Source organism: Ahaetulla prasina, chromosome 1 (assembly GCF_028640845.1).
Source record: "Ahaetulla prasina isolate Xishuangbanna chromosome 1, ASM2864084v1, whole genome shotgun sequence".
NCBI classification, from domain to species: domain Eukaryota; kingdom Metazoa; phylum Chordata; class Lepidosauria; order Squamata; family Colubridae; genus Ahaetulla; species Ahaetulla prasina.
The window spans coordinates 188181783-188203307 of record NC_080539.1 but is presented as its reverse complement, the minus strand read 5'-3'; the positions used below and the strand labels follow the sequence as shown (position 1 = coordinate 188203307).

At 44.2% G+C, this 21525-nt stretch overlaps 1 protein-coding gene across 1 annotated transcript in view; it reads right to left on the bottom strand.

The window, feature by feature from the left end:
* Window positions 1–21525, bottom strand: part of TRPM8 (transient receptor potential cation channel subfamily M member 8) — a 657600-nt gene that overhangs the window by 209337 nt on the left and 426738 nt on the right. The window contains exon 11 of the mRNA XM_058185213.1: window positions 18230–18348. Coding sequence (XP_058041196.1) covers window positions 18230–18348 — 119 coding nt within the window. The remainder of the gene's footprint in view (window positions 1–18229; window positions 18349–21525) is intronic.

The window sequence follows — 21525 nt, the reverse complement described above, 5'->3', positions numbered from 1 at the left end:
AAATTCTCCACTTGGCTAAAAGACAATTCTGGTGGCCAAAAATGAAATCAGATGTCGAAGACTATGTGCGGAGCTGTGCTACCTGCGCCACCATGAAGTCCAGACCAGGGAAACCCCCTGGACTCCTACAACCCGTAGCCGAACCCACCAGACCCTGGGAAGAGATTGCCATGGATTCTATTGTTGAACTCCCACCTAGTGGGGGAAATACGGTGATATGGACCGTAGTGGATTTGTTCTCTAAACAGGCCCACTTCACTGCATGCAGCAGATTGCCATCAGCGAGAAAATTAGCAAAGCTCTTCATGAAACACATCTACAGACTGCATGGAATTCCTAAAAGGATAATATCCGACAGGGGTGTTCAATTCACAGCCAAGTTCTGGAGGGAGTTCCTACGGTCCATTGGGTCGTCTCAAGGACTTAGTTCTGGGTTCCATCTGGAGACCAATGGAGCGGCTGAAAAATTGAACTCGATGGTAGAACAATACATACGGTGTTATGTAAATTACCAACAAGAAAACTGGTCAGATTTGTTACCATTTGCAGAAGTCACATATAATAATGCTGTACACAGCAGCATGGGGTTAACCCCTTTTCAAATAACCACCGGCATGGACTTCGTTCCAATGCCTGAACTCCCTGTGCAACCCCCCACTTCCGTTTCCCTAACGGACTGGATGAGTTCGTTGAAAAAAGGGTGGGAAAATACAAAAAACGCCTTAGCTGTAACAGCTCGAAATTACAAAGCCCAAGATGACAAACACCGTTCCCTTCAACCCCCTTTTCGCATTGGGGATAAAGTTTTTTTATCTACTAAGTATCTGAGGTTGAGAATACCCAACAGAAAATTCGGTCCAAAATTTTTGGGTCCTTTCCCCATTGTAAAGATTATTAATCCCGTTACTGTCCAACTCAAGCTCCCTCGAATGTTGGGGAAAATACACTCGGTATTCCATACCAGCTTATTTAAACCTGCTAGACAGTCTGGTCTGAGACCTCAACCTGCCGCTCCCCCACCACCCTTGATAATCCAAGGTGAAACCCACTATGAAATCAAGAAAATCCTTGACTCTAGACTATACAGAGGTCAATTACAATATTTAGTCCACTGGAAGGGATATCCATTATCTGAATCTACTTGGGTCAAAAGTTGGAAAGTAAATGCGGACAATTTGATTAAACAATTTCACGACACTTTCCCTGACAAACCTAAAAAACCTCTTGGAGAGGGGAGGGGGGGTAGAAGGGAACTGTGGACCACTAACACTCTTCTTTATTGACTCTTTGTTTTCTTTCCTAGGATATAGCTTCCTTTCCAAGGGGGAACGCCTGTCAGGCCTGGAAACCATATTAGACTTTAGGGTTCCAGACGCTGCCACATTTTTCTCCTGAGGGGAGGAAGGAGGGCTGAGGGGTATGGTAACATTCTTCAAGCGGTCAAGGTCGGATGGTGTTCACATCTGCAGGAGGAGTGTCGGGCAGATATTCGAATGAACTGGGAGAACGTGGGACCATGTGACCAGCAAAGGGGTTAGGGGGTGGGACTCTTGGGGTTTGTATAACTGGGAAAAGAATCCAGAAGTTCAGTTTTGGAATTTCACTCATCGTGTGCCAGTTTCCTTATGCTAGTAAAGAACTCTGAAAGACAATGGCTTCTGAGTTTTTTTTATGCAGAAGAGGTTTTTCTGGAACCGTGACATCTATTTGTTGTTTCAATTCCTGGTTTTTTGGTTCTTTCTGTAATTCTTTCTCCATTTTACTGAGATCCTCCTCTAAATTTTTCTGCTATTGCCTTTTTTGTTTATTATCTTTAGCCATATATGTTATTGCTATTCCTTTCATAAAAGCTTTTGCTGAATCCCACAAATTTTGGGTGTTTGTATCCTCTTTTTTATTACTTTGAAAAAACAGACTCATTTGGTCATCCATCTTTAATTTAAACTCATTTTGATTCAAGATTGTCTTTTTTAAGGTCCACCTCCTTATCTTTTTTTGACCTTTCCACTTAATTTTGATAGGATTGTGATCTGCTCATGAGTTTATGTCAATGTTAATTTCCTCAATTTCTAAATTTAACTCTGTTGATGCCCAGGCCATATCAATTCAAGATCAAGATTGATGTCTGCCAGAATAATATGTATATTGTTTCTTGTTCCCTCCAACTATCCTTTATATTCAATTCTTCCACCATTTTAAAAAATGTGTTAGGTAATATCCTTCTGACACCTTTCTTTAGTCTATCACTTCTGTAATCTAGTTCTCTATCTACAATCGCATTAAAATCAGCAATTATGCACATGTTATCGTATTATAAATTTCCAATCATGTTGTGTAATCTCTTGTAAAATAGTTTTTGGCCCTCATTTGGCACATATATTCCAACCAATATTGTTTTTCTTTCAAAGTTAACTCTACTATTAATATTCCACCTTCCTCGTCTTTACACATTTGTTTGGCCGGAATTCCCTTCTTTACATACATCTCAATTCTCCCTTTCTTCTGCTGTGATGAAGATATAAACATATTCTCTAACTTGGTGCATTTTAATAGATGTTGATGTTGCTTCTTTATATGCGTCTCTTGCAAAACTAATATCCAAATTCATCTTATACAATTTATTAAGGAAGTTTTTCCTTTTTCCTGGAGCATTTAAACCATTAACATTTAAAAATAAAATCGTTATTTCTTCTTGTACGCCTCTAATTATATTTAGGTCTTGTTGCCCTCATTTGTCTGACTTTTTTGTATTCTTTGCATCCACCATCATTATCTTTCCCATTGTCTACCTTCTCTCCTTTCCCATTTTATTTCTCTTTAATTTGCTATTCCCTCTTATTTGGTAACTGCCCTCCTAGTTCTCCTTATTCCCTTATTTCTCTTTCTTCCAACTCAACCTCACTGCCAAAATTCTGCCTGTAGAACTCTTCTACTTTGTCAACTGTGTCCAGTCTAAACATATTTTCTCCCCAGGATACCATAATCCCTTCTGGATTCAATCACCGAAAATTTACATTTTTTCTTGTTAGTTTAGATGTTAGTGTTTGGTACGGTCGTCTTAATTCTCTTATTCTTCTAGGGACTTGTTTGAGCACCACAATCTGTCTTCCTCTAAACTCTAAAGGGTCCTGTTGTGACCCAGGTTCCTGGACCCGGACTCCTGGACTCGGATGATTCAGAAAGTGAGGGAGAAGACCTGGCAAGCCCTGTTTCTCTTGAGCCCTTTCCCTCCCTGGCACCCACTCAAAGGGAGGAGGAGGGGCCGGCAAGACCTGATTCCCTGGAGCCTTCTTCTGATTTGGCAACGCCCCAAGAACAGTTTTGGAGTGATGCAAGACTGCGCAGACGTGATCGGCGTGCGCAGCAGCGGAAGGGTTGGGGGAAAGCCAAGTCATAATTGTCATGCAGTGACATCTGCAGAGACTATAAATAGGAGGCGGGACTTCCTGGTTTTTTGTCTTGGACAAAGCAATAAATTGGCGCGGGCTAACTGTCTCAATGGAGGGAAGAATATATTCGTGAGTAATTCTGGCCTTATCTATAATTTCCTCGTTATCTCCAGAAACTTGGCAGGCCCGTGGGTAGATGTGGCCAGGACATATATCTATGTAAATAAAAGGAGAAAAGAAGGCCTCTGACTGACTCTTTGCTGGAGTATTGGGGGGAGGGAAACAGAACATTTTGTCCAAGACCTGACTAAAACATCTTTCACCAAAGATGGACCAGCAGCAGGTACAGCAGCAGTTAGAGCAGCTACAAGCGGCTAATCAACAGCTCCAGCAGCAAGTGGCTCACTTGGCAGGCCAACTTGCTGCCAGGAATGTGCCTGCAGCCCCCCCCACATCCTCCCACTCCTCCTCCTCGTCGCAAGTGCCCAATAACCGTGCCGGATAAGTTTTCTGGGCAGCCTGAGATGTTCCCGACCTTCTTGGGACAGTGCCAGCTCTACATGGCTATGAGGCCAGAGGATTTCCCAGACGACCGGGCTAAGGTGGCCTTCGTGATTAACCTTCTTTCTGGCTCGGCTGCTCGATGGGCCACGCCCCTCTTGCTCCAGGACAGCCCCCTGCTGGCGGACCAACAGCGTTTTTGGCAGCACCTGCGCACCATGTATGAGGACCCCGTTCGAATGCTGACGGCAACCAGGCGCCTTAAGGAACTCCGTCAAGGGAAACGCCTGCAGGAGTACATCGCCGATTTCGTCTTTGTGCCAGGACTCTGACTGGAATGATGCAGCGCTGGTGGACGTTGCCCAGGAGGGACTCTCAGAGGAATTGCAAGATGAGCTGGCCCAGGTGGAGGCGCCATGGACCTCGACAACTTGGTGCCCTTGTCTCGCCTCGATGCCCGTCTGCACGGCGACCGTCCCGTCGCACCCCCGGGACCCGCCGTCGACATCTGCACCCCACTTCCTGCACCACCAGCACCCCGGGTCGCCCCACGTTTTGTAACCGCCATGCGGAAGAGCCCATGGAGTTGGGAGCGCCAGACCTCGCCTGACAGCCCAGGAGCGGAACCGAGGCGCCAAGGGGATTGTGCCTGTACTGTGGGGAGCCCGCCACTTCGCCGCTTCTTGCCCCAGAAAGCGGGCGGCACGAGTCCCGAATCACAGCGTGACCAATCGGGAACAGAGCAGGCCTGACCTCGGGAAACCCTAGGTCGGCACGCATTAAGCCCCCACTGACGCTATGGAAGTAGACTCTGGGCCCCCTCGGCATCTGATTCTGGACACACGGATATGGTTGGGGAACCAGTCGGACGGGCTCCAGGTGCATGCGCTGGTGGACTCAGGGGCCACAACAAACTTTATGGACCAGGGCTTTGTGACCCAGTTTGCGGTCCCAGTGGTTCCGGTGGACCCTCCGATGCGGGTAGAGACAATTGATGGACGAGAACTGGTGTCCGGCCCCATTAAATTTGCCACCCAACCTTTGCGCCTGGCTATTGGGGACCATGAGGAGGCGATCCAGTTTTATGTCACGGCGGACCTTCATTTTCCCTTGGTCCTTGGGTTGGCCTGGCTTCGGACCCACGATCCTCAGGTGGCCTGGTTGCGGAACGCCATCTCTTTCCCGAGTCTGCAATGCGTCGATCACATCCGCCACACCTGTGCTGGCCAGAACGTCCCCACCGCTGCCATCACCTTGCCTCCTGAGCTGACGGACTTCGCTGACGTTTTCAGCGAGAAGGAGGCAGACCGACTACCCCCGCATCGGCCCTACGATTGCCCCGTGGACCTTCTGCCCAATGCACCACTGCCTGTGGGACGCCTGTATTCCATGTCGGAGCCCGAGTTGGCCGCCCTCAGGGACTTCCTGGACAAAAATCTGGCCCGAGGGTTCATCCGGCCTTCAAAGTCCCCTCTCTCGGCCCCGGTCCTCTTCGTGAAGAAGAAGACAGGGGACTTGCGCCTGTGCTGTGATTACCGCCGGCTAAACGCCATTACGGTGCGGAATCGCTCATCCCGAAGCTGCTGGAGAGGTTGCGGGAGGCCACGATCTTCACCAAGCTCGATCTCCGGGGGGCCTACAACCTGGTGCAGATGCGAGAAGGAGACGAATGGAAGACGGCATTCGGCACCCGATACGGACACTACGAATACACTGTCATGCCATTTGGGTTGACCAACGCTCCCGCCGTTTTCCAGCACTTCATGAACGACGTGTTCCGAGACATGTTGGATCGGTTCATGGTGATCTACCTGAACAACATCCTGATTTACTCCCGGTCCAGGGAAAGCCACCTTCGACACGTCGGTCTGGTTCTGCAACACTTGCGGGAGCAACAACTCAATGCGAAGCTGGAGAAATGCGTCTTCTTCCGGACTTCCATAGAATTCCTCGGGCATATCATCTCGCCCGAGGGCATAGCCATGGACCCATGCAAAGTAGAAGCTTTGTGTAGCTGGGAAGCCCCTCGTCGGGTGAAGGATGTTCAGCGCCTGCTGGGCTTTGCCAACTACTACCGGACCTTCATCCCGGGCTTTGCCACACTGACGGCTCCACTTACCCAGCTCCTCAGGAAGAAGGTTGCGTTCCGGTGGGGTCCCCCGCAACAAGAAGCATTCACCGCCCTCAAGAAAGCCTTCGTCACGGAACCCGTCCTGAGGCATCCTGACCCGCTCCGGCCTTTTGTGGTGGAAACGGACGCGTCCAATGTGGCTCTGGGAGCGGTGCTGCTACAGGCTCCGACGAATGGCGGCACACTTTTTCCCTGCGCTTACTACTCCCGGAAACTCAATCCTTCCGAGCGCAACTACACCATCTGGGAAAAAGAGTTGCTGGCTATCAAGGCTGCATTCGAGGCTTGGCGACACCATCTGGAGGGGGCCCAACATCAGGTGGAGGTCCGAATGGACCATCGGAATCTCGAGCACCTCACCACAGCTCGGAAGTTGAACCAGCGACAGATCCGGTGGTCGTTGTTTTTTGCCCGGTTCAACTTCCGCGTGACCTACATTCCCAGCGGTCACAACCGGAGGGCGGATGCCCTGTCCCGCAAGCCAGAGTACCTCTGCGCCAAAGACCCCCTTCCTCCACGGACAGTGCTGCCGGCAGAAGCCTTGGCCGCAGCACGGGAACCAGTGGACTTGCGGGCCCAGGTGCGAGAGGCGCAGCTCCAGGACGCCTGGTCGCAGCAAAGGAGAATGGAGGTGGGCCCCACGTCTCCTTGGACCTTGGAGGAGGACTTACTCAAGTTTCGGGGGCGGTTATATGTGCCCACAGGACCACTCCGAGCCCTCGTCATGACCCAGTGCCACGACAACCCTGCAGCAGGACATTTTGGGTTCTTCAAGACCCTCCACCTGGTGACACGGACCTTTTGGTGGCCCCGAGTGCGGCATGATGTACATGCCTATGTGACATCCTGCGTACCGTGCCGGCAAGCCAAGGCCGCCACGGGGGCCCCTCCCGGGCTCCTCCAGCCCTTGCCGACACCCGACAGACCCTGAGGGGCGATCTCCATGGACTTTCTGACGGACCTGCCGCCATCCTCTGGGTTCACCACGGTGCTGGTGGTGGTTGACATGCTCACCAAGATGGCACACTTCATCCCATGCACTGCCCACAGCTGCAAAAACGGCCCGTCTCTTCCTGCAGCACATCTTCCGCCTCCATGGTCTACCGGACAGGGTGGTTTCGGACCGTGGAGTTCAGTTCACAGCTCGCTTCTGGAAAAGCCTGATGGCCGTGTTGGAGGTGCAGGTGTGTCTGTCGTCATCGCACCATCCGGAGACCGACGGGGGTACAGAGAAGGTCATCGGTATCCTGGAACAGTATCTCCGTTGCTTCATCAACCAGCAACAGGACAACTGGGCCGATTACCTGTCCCTGGCGGAGTTTGCTTTTAACAACTCTCAGCACACCTCTACTCAGATGACCCCGTTCTTTGCCAATGTGGGGTACCATCCGCGGCTCTTCCCTCTGGCACCACCGGATTCTCCTGTTCCCGAAACGCAGACCTTCCTGACGAAATTGCATGCGGTCCAACAGTTGGTACGTCAGCAGCTGGATCGGGCAAAGGAGGACTACAAACGATCTGCCGACCGTTCCCGACGGGCAACTGCCCCCGCTGGCAGTTGGAGACCGGGTGTGGCTCTCCACCAAACACCTCCCGTCCGACCGCCCGGTAAAGAAGTTGGACCACCGATTCATCGGCCCGTTCCCTGTCGAGGCAGTCATCAACCCGGTAGCCTACCGACTGACCCTGCCACGATCCATGCGGATCCACCCCGTCTTTCACCGGTCCCTTCTGGTTCCTGAGGCCACACCGAGTCCCCTCTGGTGCCCAACAGCACCCTTCACTGTCGCCGAGGACGGGTCGGAGGAATATGAAGTCCACAGCGTACGAGACTCCCGCTGGCTGAAGGGTCGTTTCCAATATTTGATCGCGTGGAAGGGATACGGGACTGATATTTCCTGGGTAGATGCCTCCGACGTTCATGCCCCTGACCTGGTGCAGGCCTTCCATGAGCAGAACCCAGCCCGACCGCATCCCGATCGTCAGCCCCGGGGGAAGGGCCCTGCGGTGAGGGATAGTGTTGTGACCCAGGTTCCTGGACCCGGACTCCTGGACTCGGATGATTCAGAAAGTGAGGGAGAAGACCTGGCAAGCCCTGTTTCTCTTGAGCCCTTTCCCTCTCTGGCACCCACTCAATGGGAGGAGGATGGGCCGGCAAGACCTGATTCCCTGGAGCCTTCTTCTGGATTTGGCAACACCCCAAGAACAGTTTTGGAGTGATGCAAGACTGCGCAGACGTGATCGGCGTGCGCAGCAGTGGAAGGGTTGGGGGAAAGCCAAGTCATAATTGTCATGCAGTGACATCTGCAGAGACTATAAATAGGAGGCGGGACTTCCTGGTTTTTTGTCTTGGACAAAGCAATGAATTGGCGCGGGCTAACTGTCTCAATGGAGGGAAGAATATATTCGTGAGTAATTCTGGCCTTATCTATAATTTCCTCGTTATCTCCAGAAACTTGGCAGGCCCGTGGGTAGACGTGGCCAGGACATATATCTATGTAAATAAAAGGAGAAAAGAAGGCCTCTGACTGACTCTTTGCTGGGAGTATTGGGGGGAGGGAAACAGAACAGGTCCTCTCTGGTCCTATGTAGGATCTCATCATGAATCGATTTTTTGATGAATCTAATATGCACTTCTTTAGGTAAATTATGCCTGCTTGCATAATTAGTGTGGATCCTATAGATTTTGTCCATTTTGTTGATCATTTCCTCTTTTCCGATTGCTAGTGCTCCCACCAATAAGTCTGCCATCATCTCCAGAAGGTCCTTACTCTTTTCTTCCCTCACATTTTAGAATTGTAGGTAGTGGGCTGCCTTTTCTGTTTCTAAATGGATAACAGTCATTTTGAGATGGAAAGAGGAAGTGGAAAGAGGGGCAAATAACTAAGGCAGAATATCAGCAAATAGCCCGAGCCTGTAAAGATGAAGTGAGGAAAGCTAAGGCTCACAATGAACAAAGGCTAGCAACAAAAGTAAAAAATAACAAAAAAAGCTTCTTCCAACATGTTAAAAACAAGAAAAAAGTCAAGGAAACAATTGGCCCATTGCTGGGAGAAAGTGGCAAGAAGATGACAAGCAACAGGGAGAAAGCAGATCTACTTAACTCATATTTTGCATCTGTCTTTACACAAAAGGAAAAAACAATCCAACCTATCAAAAACAGCACTACAAAAAACAGATTAGAAACACAAGTTAAAATAGGGAAGAAAATGGTAAGTGAACACCTGTCTACCCTAGACGAGTTCAAATCACCAGGACCAGATGGATTACACCCCAAGGTTCTGAAGGAACTGGCAGACGTGATCTCAGAACCACTGAACTATATCTTTCAAAGATCCTGGAGCACAGGGGAGCTGCCAGAGGACTGGAAAAGAGCTGATGTAGTTCCTATCTTCAAAAAAGGAAAAAAAACAGATCCAGGAAACTACAGACCTATCAGTCTGACCTCAATACCGGGGAAGATTCTGGAAAAGATAATCAAGCAACGAATCACCGAACACCTAGAAGCAAACAAAGTAATAACCAAAAGCCAACATGGGTTTGTCAGAAACAGATCATGCCAGACTAATCTTATCGCATTCTTTGACAAAATGACAAAATTAGTAGACCAGAGGAATGCTGTCGATATAATTTACTTGGACTTCAGTAAAGCATTTGATAAAGTAGATCATAACCTACTACTAGATAAAGTAGAAAAATGTGGGTTAGACAGCACCACCACCAGATGGATTCGTAACTGGCTGACCAACCGCACTCAACGTGTAGTCCTCAACGGAACTACATCCACATGGAGGGAAGTATGCAGTGGAGTACCCCAAGGCTCTGTTTTAGGCCCAGTACTCTTCAACATCTTCATCAATGACTTGGACGAGGGGATAGATGGGGAACTCATCAAATTTGCAGATGACACCAAGCTGGCAGGAATAGCCAACACTCCAGAAGATAGGCTCAAGTTACAGAAAGATCTTGACAGACTTGAACATTGGGCGCTATCTAACAAAATGAAATTCAACAGTGAAAAAAGTAAGGTTCTACATTTAGGCCAAAAAAACAAAATGCACCAGTACCGTATATGTGGTACCTTGCTCAATAGTAGCACCTGTGAGAGGGATCTTGGAGTCCTAGTGGATAACCATTTAGATATGAGCCAGCAGTGTGCAGCAGCTGTTAAAAAAGCCAACACAGTTCTGGGCTGCATAAACAGAGGGATAGAATCAAGATCACGTGAAGTGTTAGTACCACTTTATAATGCCTTGGTAAGGCCACACTTGAAATATTGCATCCAGTTTTGGTCGCCACGATGTGAAAAAGATGTTGAGACTCTAGAAAGAGTGCAGAGAAGAGCAACAAAGATGATTAGGGGACTGGAGGCTAAAACATATGAAGAATGGTTGCAGGAACTGGGTATGTCTAGTTTAACAAAAAGAAGGACTAGGGGAGACATGATAGCTGTGTTCCAATATCTCAAGGGCTGCCACAAAGAAGAGGGAGTCGGGCTGTTCTCCAAAGCACCTGAGGGTAGAACAAGAAGCAATGGGTGGAAACTGATCAAAGAAAGAAGCAACTTAGAACTAAGGAGAAATTTCCTGACAGTTAGAACAATTAATAAGTGGAACGACTTGCCTTCAGAAGTTGTGAATGCTCCAACACTGGAAATTTTTAAGAAAATGTTGGATAACCATCTGACTGAGATGGTGTAGGGTTTCCTGCCTGGGCAGGGGGTTGGACTAGAAGGCCTCCAAGGTCCCTTCCAACTCTGATGTTATGTTATGTTATGTTATGAGATCTTGTTAGCTTGTATTAATCTTTCTTCCATCTCCTCCACTCTTTTTTCTTTCCTTCCCATTCTCTCCTCCATCTCCTGTAATTTTTGCTCATTTTTCATGATTTGTTTTTGGAAACATTCAAATTTGTCATTCATTGATCTCATCTTTTCTTTCAGTTTTCCCATGTCACTCCTTACTTCTCCTATCTCGATTCAAATCCTCGTGATTTTTCAGCATAACATCCTGCATTGTTTGTAAAATCTGTTGTAGATCTTTGAATGAATTTGATCTTTCCCTTTGCATCATTTCTTCAATGGATCTTTGCCCTACTGGACTCAGTTCCACTGTCATAGTTTGGGGGGCCTGCCTCTTTCCTATGCCAATTTTAATCAAATTAGGAATACTTGTCATCTTTGCCATCACTTTAAATCAACTTCCCCACTTCCTTATAGTCCTCTTATATTCTTCCAGCATACCCAAACTGACACTATTCCAACTATTCACTTTTTGTTATGTCCACGCAGGTGTGTGCAGAGGCTTTTCCTCTGCCACGATATGCGGGACATATTTTAAAGCTATTGGTTAAAGGCTGTCAGTTTCCCTCTAAAAGGGGCTATTAGCCAGAAACTGGATGTTGGTTTATACTGAGTCCTTATCTTAATAAAAACATTGCTGCTGGAAATTTGGCTCCTCGCCTGTGTTTTGACCCACACATTCCACTTTTCAGTGCTTTGATTTACAGCTTTCACTAGATATTATATCTTTTTAGGTGCCTTTTAGTTTTGGTGTCTTTATATCAATCTAATCTTCCAAGATATCAATCTAAAACATTCAACAATATCAACAATTAATTAGTAACAAAATATATAATTAAATCACTTATAATGTTAATGATATCAGTAATTAATGCTGTAGATAGTAGAAATAGTAATCAAAATAGTGAGAAAAAAGAATGGTAATCATAAAAATATTTTTTTCTTAAGGGTGTCCCACATCTACACCACAATATAATACAGTTAATTTTCTCTATTTCTATATGAACACTATTTCACATCCAAAACTGCACACAGATTCTCCACGATTTTACATTAGTTGGCAGCAAGCTCACAAAAGTAGTTCTTATATTCCTTTGAATTGTCTTTCCTTCTTTAAATTATCTCTGGTTTTTTCCTTGGTCAGTAGGTTTCTCCCTTACTCCCTGTTTAATACTCAGCAATGAGTCTCTCTTTAAAATGTCTGTAACCTCCGATTAATCAGCACTTTTGCTCTCAAACTTTGAATTGTCTGCTTGCTTAATGTCAAATCATCAATAATAGCAAGATTACCCCTTGGCTTTTTTCCCTCACTCCACCAATGTTATCTACCGCATTGAAATAATCTCTTTTAAACCCAAACTTGCCATTCACCACTGTACTTTGTAGGGAACTTCCTACTTCCTAGGGCCTTCTTCTTCCACTTCCTTCTTTAAAAATCCTCCAGGAAGATCCAGATCACTTGCGTGAAGCTGCCAAGATCACTTTACCCCAGATCCATCTCTCTGTTGTCCTGCTATTCCATCGCTATTGTTGTTCAGCTGTCTGCTGTCATTTCTTCGCGGCCACCATTATGGGCTGACTTCTTTCCTTGATCAACTTCTCTGAGGCTTTCCTGCTGTCTGCTATCCCAACCGCTGCTGAGAGCTGCACCATAGGGCACCCCTTTCTTCTGATCCTCCTCTAAAGGTTCTGGGACTCCAAAAAGTCCACCGATCGATTGAAATTGCTGTGAAAACGACTCTCTAAATCAGAGCACCATTTTACACAGCTTTCCCCCTTGACAGATGGCTTGCCCCCTGCTGCCCCAAAGTCTTGTTGGCTTGCAAACATTTTTCATGCCGTCCCAATCTTCCTCCCCATTCTGCAAGGAACAAGGGCAGGGGGAGAGATTGGCAGTGCTGCTGCCAGCCATGGCTTTTCCACGCAGGGGCAGGGTGGTTTCAGTGAAACGGGGTTGTGAGGCCAGGACAGAGAGTGGGGCATGGAGGCACTGCTGTGGTCACTGGGCTGATCTACAACTTGGTGTGGCCATTTGGGCCAGAACACGGCTTGCCTTAGATCCAACCCTTGCAGCTGCCCTGGAGCCAATGAGAGACCACCCTGTGCCTTGGCCCCACCCTATGGGTGTGCACACAGGAGGCGAGCACTGGCATCCTGGGTGAAAGGGTGAAAGCTCAGAATGCAATCAGCCTGTGGGGCAAGATGGTCTCCAGGGATGCCAGACCCCGCCTGTGTATTATTTATTTATTTATTTATTTATTTATTTATTTATTTATTTATTTATTATTTTTTTTATTCAAAAAGTTTTACAGAAATTTTTTTCCCCCTTTCCCCACCTCCCTCCCCTCCTTCACAACCCCTCCCCCAACTTCCCGGAACGAGCACAAGGTATGGTTAAAAATAAAACAAACATATGCTAAAAAATTTTCGTCCCAACCTAATTATACCCCTACAATCATCAATTCCTAACTTCCCCCGAAAACAATCAAAAATAATACATCATAATCATTCAAAGACAGTCTGATAACTCTTAGTCTGATATCTACTTTGAATATAGTCAATCCATTTTTCCCATTCCTTTAAGTATCTTTCTTGCATATTGTCTTTCAAAAAGGCTGATATCTTCGCCATCTCAGCCAAATTGGCAACTTTCAATATCCATTCTTCTATTGTAGGTACTTCTTTTTTCCCCCAGTATTGTCCTATTAGTAATCTTGCTGCTGTTATTAGATTTAAAATCAATTTAGTCTCAATTACTGTACAGTCCGTAATAATTCCCAACAAAAAAAATTGCAGCAGGAACTTTATCTTCTTTTTCAAAACATTTTGTAAAATCCACCAAATTTTTATCCAAAAGGCCTTTATATCCTTACAAGTCCACCAAATATGAAAATATGTAGCATCATCACAATTACATCTCCAACATTTTGCTTGCATATCTGGGTACATACACGATAATTTCTTAGGATCTAAGTGCCATCTATAAAACATTTTATAAAAATTTTCCCTCAGATTCTGTGCCTGCGTGAATTTAACATTTCTAACCCAAATTTTTTCCCAAGTTACCAATAATATTGGCTCCTGAAAATGTTGTGCCCACTTTATCATACAGTCCTTTACCAAATCCCTTTCAGAATCTATTTCAAGTAACACATTATACAATCTCTTTATATGCTCCTGAGACTGATTTCTAATTTGCTTTACCAAATTTCCCTCGTTCTGCTCTATACCAATTTTCTGATCTTCCTTCCATCTAGCACGTATTTGCTCATATTGAAACCAAGTATAATTTTTCCCTTCTTCTTTTAGTACGTGCAGAGATTTTAATTGCAAATTACCTCTTTCAGTATACAAAAGATCTTTATATGTAATCATTTCCTGATTCTGTTCTATATTTATATTCTCTATTGTATGTCTAGGACTTGCCCATATAGGAACCTTATAATTTAGTTTGTAAGAGTATTTTTTCCAAACACACAGAAGAGCAGTTCTTAACACATGATTTTTAAAGGCCTTATCCACTTTTTTGTCATAAATTAAATATGCATGCCATCCATATAGCAAGTCATAACCTTCTATATTCAAAATTCTTTCCTTCGTTAAATTAAACCAATCACTTATTACAGAGAGAGCAGCTGCTTCATAGTATAATTTAAAATTGGGCATTTTTAAACCTCCCCTTTCCTGGGAATCTTGAATTATTTTCATTTTAACCCTAGCTTTTTTACTTCCCATATAAATTTATTAATTCCCTTCTGCCATTCCTCAAGATTCTTATCTTTCTTAATTATTGGTATCATCTGAAAGAGGAATAAAAATCTAGGTAAAACATTCATTTTAATAGCGGTGTACAGCGGTGTATTTTGGCGGTGTACAGCCAAATAAAAATCCACAATATACACATTAAAAACAAGATTAAAACAAAACATATTACAGGGTGGCTGAAATTTAAAACAGTTTAATAAACCTTAAAATATAAATAACCCCAATTAAAATTTAATAAAACTTTTAAGCCAGTCCCGCTTGAATAAATAAATGCGTTTTCAGCTCACGGCGAAAAGTCCGAAGATCAGGCACTTGACGTAAACCAGGGGGAAGTTCGTTCCAGAGCGTAGGGGCTCCGACAGAGAAGGCCCTGCCCCTGGGGGCCGCCAGCCGACATTGTTTGGCGGACGGCACCCTGAGAAGGCCCTCTCTGTGTGAGCTACGGGTCGGTGGGAGGCATAAGGTAACAGCAGGCGGTCCCGTAAGTACCCAGGCCCTAAGCCATGGAGCGCTTTAAAGGTGGTAACCAAAATCTTAAAGCGCACCCGAAAGACCTCAAGGAGCCAGTGCAAACTGCGCAGGAGTGGTGTTACATGGGAGCAACGAGTTGCTCCCACTATTACCCGCGCAGCTGCATTCTGGACTAGCTGCAGCCTCTGGGTGCACTTCAAGGGCAGCCCCATGTAGAGAGCATTGCAATAATCCAAACGGGAAGTGACAAGAGCATGAGTGACTGTGTACACTGCCTTTGGTGAGCAGGGGTGGTGTGGGGTGGTGGGGCAGCCTCTTGAGTCAGATCTAAGGTTGGATGGCCATCACCAGGTTGCAGATCTGCGCTGCATCTGCATCAGAGCCTCCATGCCCTGCTTGTTGGCCTGGCCTCACAGTTCGCGAGGTTTTCCTTTCACAGGGACCACCTCCTGTTGGAAAGCCATGGCCGGGGTTCTCGGCTGCAGATTCCAACCCAGGCGAGACAAGCAAGGGGTGCTCTTCATGTGCCCAGAGGCTCCCTCACCAGATGCCCAGGCTGCAGTCTCACTCTGATCCACCCATCCAAGCACTAAGCTGGGGCTCATGCCCCTGCAACTCACCCCAAACTCACCTCCCCTGATCTGGTAACGATGGTGGCAGGTGGTTTGGAGAACCAGTAGCAAAAATCCCTGCCCCCTCCAATGCCCAGCTGAGCTGCACGATCATCAGAGGTTTTTCTTTTCTTTTAAAGGCAAAAAAAATGCTTTTAAAAGAAAAGAAAAGCCTCTGACAATCAGGCAACTCAGCTGGGGTCGTCAGAGGAGCCTTTTAAAAGCATTTTTTCTACAACCTCTTCTGCCAAAGAGGTTGTAAAAATGCTTTTAAAAGTTAAAAAAAAGTTGGCCACCCACACCCAGTCAAATTAGCCCCCTCCATCAAGCCACGCCCACAGAACTGGTAATAATAAATTTTACATTTCACCACTGGCTCATAGCCTTGCCCAAGGATGCCCATCTGTGGGTGCCGCTTCAGAGTGTAGGGTGCAGGACGAGGCTTTGGCAGCCTTTCCTCCACTCACAGATCGGGGAACCTGGACCAGCTTTACCGGTGGAACTCCTGCCTGGAGGGTTTAAAGGACATGGGAGCCCATGGATGTCAGGGGCAGGTGCTGGGCATGAGCTTTCCAATGGGGATGGGGGCTGTCCCAGTAAAAGGGAAGTGCTGCCAGTCTCTCCACCTCCCCTCATCCCTTTTTGAGACTGGCCTCACAGCTCACAAAACTTTTCTTTCACTGGGACTGCCCTAGCGCCAGCATGGAAAAGCCATGGCCAGTGGTAGCATGCCACTGGCAGCACTGCCAAACTCTCCCCCTGGCCCATGGGGCTGCCCTGGAAACAATGAAGGACCCGCCTACATCACTTCAGCCTTGCCCAGGCTGACTTGGTGATGATCTACAACTTGTGGCAGCAATCCGGGGCTGAACATGGTCAGCCTTAAATATGACCTGCATAGCTGCCCTGGAATCAGTGAGAGACCACCCCACTGCCTCGCCCCCACCCACTGAGTATGTGCACAAGAGGTGGTGAGCACTGACATCCTGGGTGAAAGGGAAGCACTCAGAACAGTCAGCCTCCAGAGCAAGATGGTCCACAGGGACGCCAGGCCCTGCATGTGCTCACTGTGCATGTGCATGTGCCTAGGGGGTGGGGTGAGTGCAGAGGCAGGGCAGTTGTGACTCCTTGCTGGCTCCAGGCCAGGCCTGCAGATCGAAGGCTGATCGCATTCCGCCTTGGATAGCTGCCGCCAGGTTCTAGATCAGCCCCCAGTTGGCCTGGGCTGGGGTGAAATGCTGCATGTAGTCCTTCACTGTTTCCAAGGCAGCTCCACAGGCTAGATCTAATCACATCATGGGCTGGATCTGGCCTGCGGGCCTTCTAAAGTGTTGGAAATAAAGTGTTGGAAAAAAAAGAAAGGAATGTTCTATCAATATCAATACCAATTACAATTTAGGATGTTTATATTACAAATATAAATTTTTTGACTTTTTCCTCAATAAAAAGCTGAATATAACAGTAGAAAAAAGTAATGTATTTACATGTATAATATAGTATTTTATTGTATAATAAAGATTTTGGACTTGAGTAGATTACTTAATATTGAAATCTCCATAATTTAATATGATAACACGTTAATAAAAGGAATGAATAGCTAAGCTTTAATTCTTTAACAAAACTTAAAATCTGTGATGATATCATGGTATTCTACTGCTTCAAAACTCTTCAAATTTGGTACTTGACACATGTACCAAAGATAATGTTGTCCTGATACTCATAGTTTCCTTGGTGTTCAGTGCACTGCAAAAGGAAGATGGCCTCAGAGAGAGGACAGGAAGTTGCCCATGCTAGGAAGGTCAATGACATAGAAAAAAAGACAGTGTTTTCTGGTCAAAACAAATGGTCACATGGTAAATCACCTGGTTTGTTCAGCACTTATAGTTTTTAGTACCCATTGTGCCTTCCAGAAACAATTAACGTTTAGTAATAAAGTACCACTGTATAAAAAAAAATTAAAAAATGGAAAAAACAAAAAAGAACTATTGGCTTTCTAACTCCCTTTTTATACAGCTGCTAATTTACAAAATTATAGACTTTTAAGAGACCTTAGAAGCGATGTTATAAGTAATTATATTTGTCATGTTGGAGACTATTCTTGTTTAAATTTTTATTGTGACTGTGTACTGTAAGCTATTATATGTATGGGAACTATCCTTGTTTAAACCTCTAATGCCTATGTAGACTATTAGTTTTGCTATTGCTGTATATTCTCAATTGGATTTTATTAAAATGACATCTTTTCCAGTGCTGAGCTAAATTTATTTTTCCTGCTGTAAGCCTATATTTCATTAAAGTTTTGTTGATTTTTTCCTGAAATTATATCTAATAAAAAAGTTGTGGTTTCCTTTCAAATTGAAATTCCAAAATTTTCTGCACTAGATTTGTGTATCTTGTTATAAAACATTTCTTCAGTTTCACAGCAATTCCAACATTTATTATTTTATGATTTGTCTATGTTGGATATTATTAATGGAATTTTATGTTATATATAGAACAATCTGTACTAATTTCAGCCATGTAAAAATCTTTCTTTCCTTTTTCAATCTGCACTACCTACCTCCCAATGTCGATCATTGGTAAAAATCTCTTCACTGGCTATGTCCAATTGATTCCATTCCAAAAGCAATTTCAGTTGACCGTTCCAGTCATCTTTATCTTCTTCATTTGTGCTGAAAGCTATAATTGGAGAAGGAACTGTGGTTAATATTAAAATCATACTCTGTGAAATACAGCGTTCGGTTCTCATTTTCCAACCCATCTTGTTTTAACCCCCTTTCTTTTCTGTAGACTTTCTATGAAGAATTAATGCTGCTATCTAGATTGCAGAAAATACGACTTCTGTAACAGAATCATCAGTGCTTGGAATACTTTATCTGACTCTGTGGTCTCTTCTCATAATCCTAAAAGCTTTAACCATAAATTTTCTACTATTGACCTCACCCCATTCCTAAAAGGACCATAAGGGGCGTGCATAAGCGCACAAAAGTGCCTACCGTTCCTGTCCTATTGTTTTTCTTTTCTTCTTCCTATATATATATATGCTTATACCTCCTTATATTTACTCATATATGTGTTTATATACTATATAATCTTTTTGTATGATACCTACATATATTGTTGTGACAAAATAAATAAATAAATAAATAAATAAATAAATAAATAAATAAATAAATAAATATTAATAAAACTATGAATATGAGAATGTTGCCTGATTATTGAGGTGTTAGAATAGAATAGAATAGAATTTTATTGGCCAAGTGTGATTGGACACACAAGGAATTTGTCTTGGTGCATATGCTCTCAGTGTACATAAAAGAAAAGATACATTCATCAAGGTACAACATTTACAACACAATTGATGATCAATATATCAATATAAATCATAAGGATTGCCAGCAACAAGTTATAGTCATACAGTCATACGTGGAAAGAGATTGGTGATGGGAACTATGAAACGATTAATAGTAGTGCAGATTCAGTAAATAGTCTGACAGTGTTGAGGGAATTATTTGTTTAGCAGAGTGATGGCCTTCGGGAAAAAACTGTTCTTGTGTCTAGTTGTTCTGGTGTGCAGTGCTCTATAGCGTCGTTTTGAGGGTAGGAGTTGAAACAATTTATGTCCAGGATGCGAGGGATCTGCAAATATTTTCACGGCCCTCTTCTTGATTCGTGCAGTATACAGGTCCTCAATGGAAGGCAAGTTGGTAGCAATTATTTTTTCTGCAGTTTTAATTATCCTCTGAAGTCTGTGTTTTTCTTGTTGGGTTGCAGAACCGAACCAGACAGTTATAGAGGTGCAAATGACAGACTCAATAATTCCTCTGTAGAATTGGATCAGCAGCTCCTTGGGCAGTTTGAGCTTACTGAGTTGGCGCAGAAAGAACATTCTTTGTTGTCCTTTTTTAATGATGTTAGTAGAGCATCCTGCCCCCAAAATGTCATACCTAATTCCTTCATGCTTTCATTTTTTGATTTTATCTTAATTAGGGATTCCTATGAATAGTTATAATCCTTATTTTAACAAACAGCATATTTTTATAGAATGGTCAGTTACATTTTTTTAATATTACTTTTGTCAGACCTGCCCCAGTCTGATCCCTTAGAAAAGAAAGACCCTTGACTCCATTTAGGTGAAGTTATAAGTTCTTTTACTAAAAGATGCCGGTTGCAGTAAAGTCAGGCTAGAACTAATTTCCCACATGAAATAATACAAGCTTTTTCTTCCCTCTCATCCATTTCTCTCCCCTTGACCTGCTCAATTCCAGCCAATAGGTGGATGTCTAGGTGTTTGGGGAACATTCAGTGTTCGGAGCAATCAACATTCTATCCCCAAGCATCTCCAGTGTCTTGGTGTCCTTGAAGACTAGCTTCAAACATCCCTGGTCTTCCTCAACTGTCATTCCTCTCTCCTGTTTTTCTAGCACTATCCTTTTTAAAATATATGTATACATCAATATCAATACATGAACAGTAGGCATCTGGGTATCGTATCATTTGCATATGAGCAATAATGGTAATATTAATAATATTTGTTACTTTAATCATACTTATGTAATTGTAATATCATACATCAGTGATGAAATCCTCTGTGGCTTGCCACCTGTTTGCTGCCCGCACATGCGCAGTGCGTGCCAAACGTGCGCTCTGTGCACATGAGCAGTGTGCATCAAAAGCACGCTGTGCACACTCATGCACAATGCACACCAAATGCGCACTTCGTGCGGAAAAAGGAGGCTTGGGAAGGTAAGCTGTGCTGCGTGATTTAGCGCAGCACAGCTAATCATTGGAAATACCGGTTCGGATGAACTGGTTAGTTTTTCTAAACTACCAGTTTGCTCGAACCGGTAGCTTTTTAACTACCGGTTTTCCTGAACCAATAGCCATTTTTACTACCGGTTCCTCTGAACCAGTGCAAATCGATAAGATTTCTCCCATTATACATATTTATGTTAAAATATGGCCCTTCATTATTTAGTTGTTCAGTATTTTAGAACACCATTCTAATGACAATAATAATATAATTAAAACATACATAGTGACACCATCTTTCAACATTGAATCTTTACATCTAGCTGTTGCTTTTAATATATTTTATAGAAATATGCATAATAATATTTCCCCTATTTCTTGTTTCTGCCTCTGTTCTAGCTCCTAATAGAGCCAATCTTTGATATAAAGCATTTCCTCTATCCCTCATCTCTTGCACATTTAAGTATTTCAATTCTTATTTATTTTTTGACTTGCCTCCTAGACTAATCCCTTGGGTCTTTCTCTCTATTTACCTCTTTCTTGTTTAATCTAAATATTCCTTCCATCTCTACTATCTTTTGCTGCCAAGCCTCCAGAGGCTCTGCCCAAGTCCCTATCTTCTTTTCAAGAGTATCTTTCTGTTTATCCAATACCATTTTTTTGTCTTTTAGTATGTATTTTCCCTGAATTATTTCATAAATCTTTATTGCCTTCTCCTTATCTTCTTTTTTTATTTGTAGATTTATCTGTTCTATCTTTTCCCCTGATCTTTCTATTATCTCCTCTATTTCCTGGTTTTTTTTTTATCATTGTTCATTATCCTTTTTCTAACTTCCCATTTATTTTATTCATTGATCCTTTACTTCCCTGTGATTCCTTATCATCATACCAAGAATGCTTTGGAACATCGACACCATTTCTTTATATAATCCACTTTTTTAAAAAAATATTTTTTATTCAGCATTTACATCTTTAACATCTTTGCATACATTTTTACAGCTTTCCGATACCGGCATCTTAGGTAATATCTATTTTATCTTTTAACCAATTATATACACATACATTTTATATACTACTTGCTAATTCCTATATTCACTACAATTT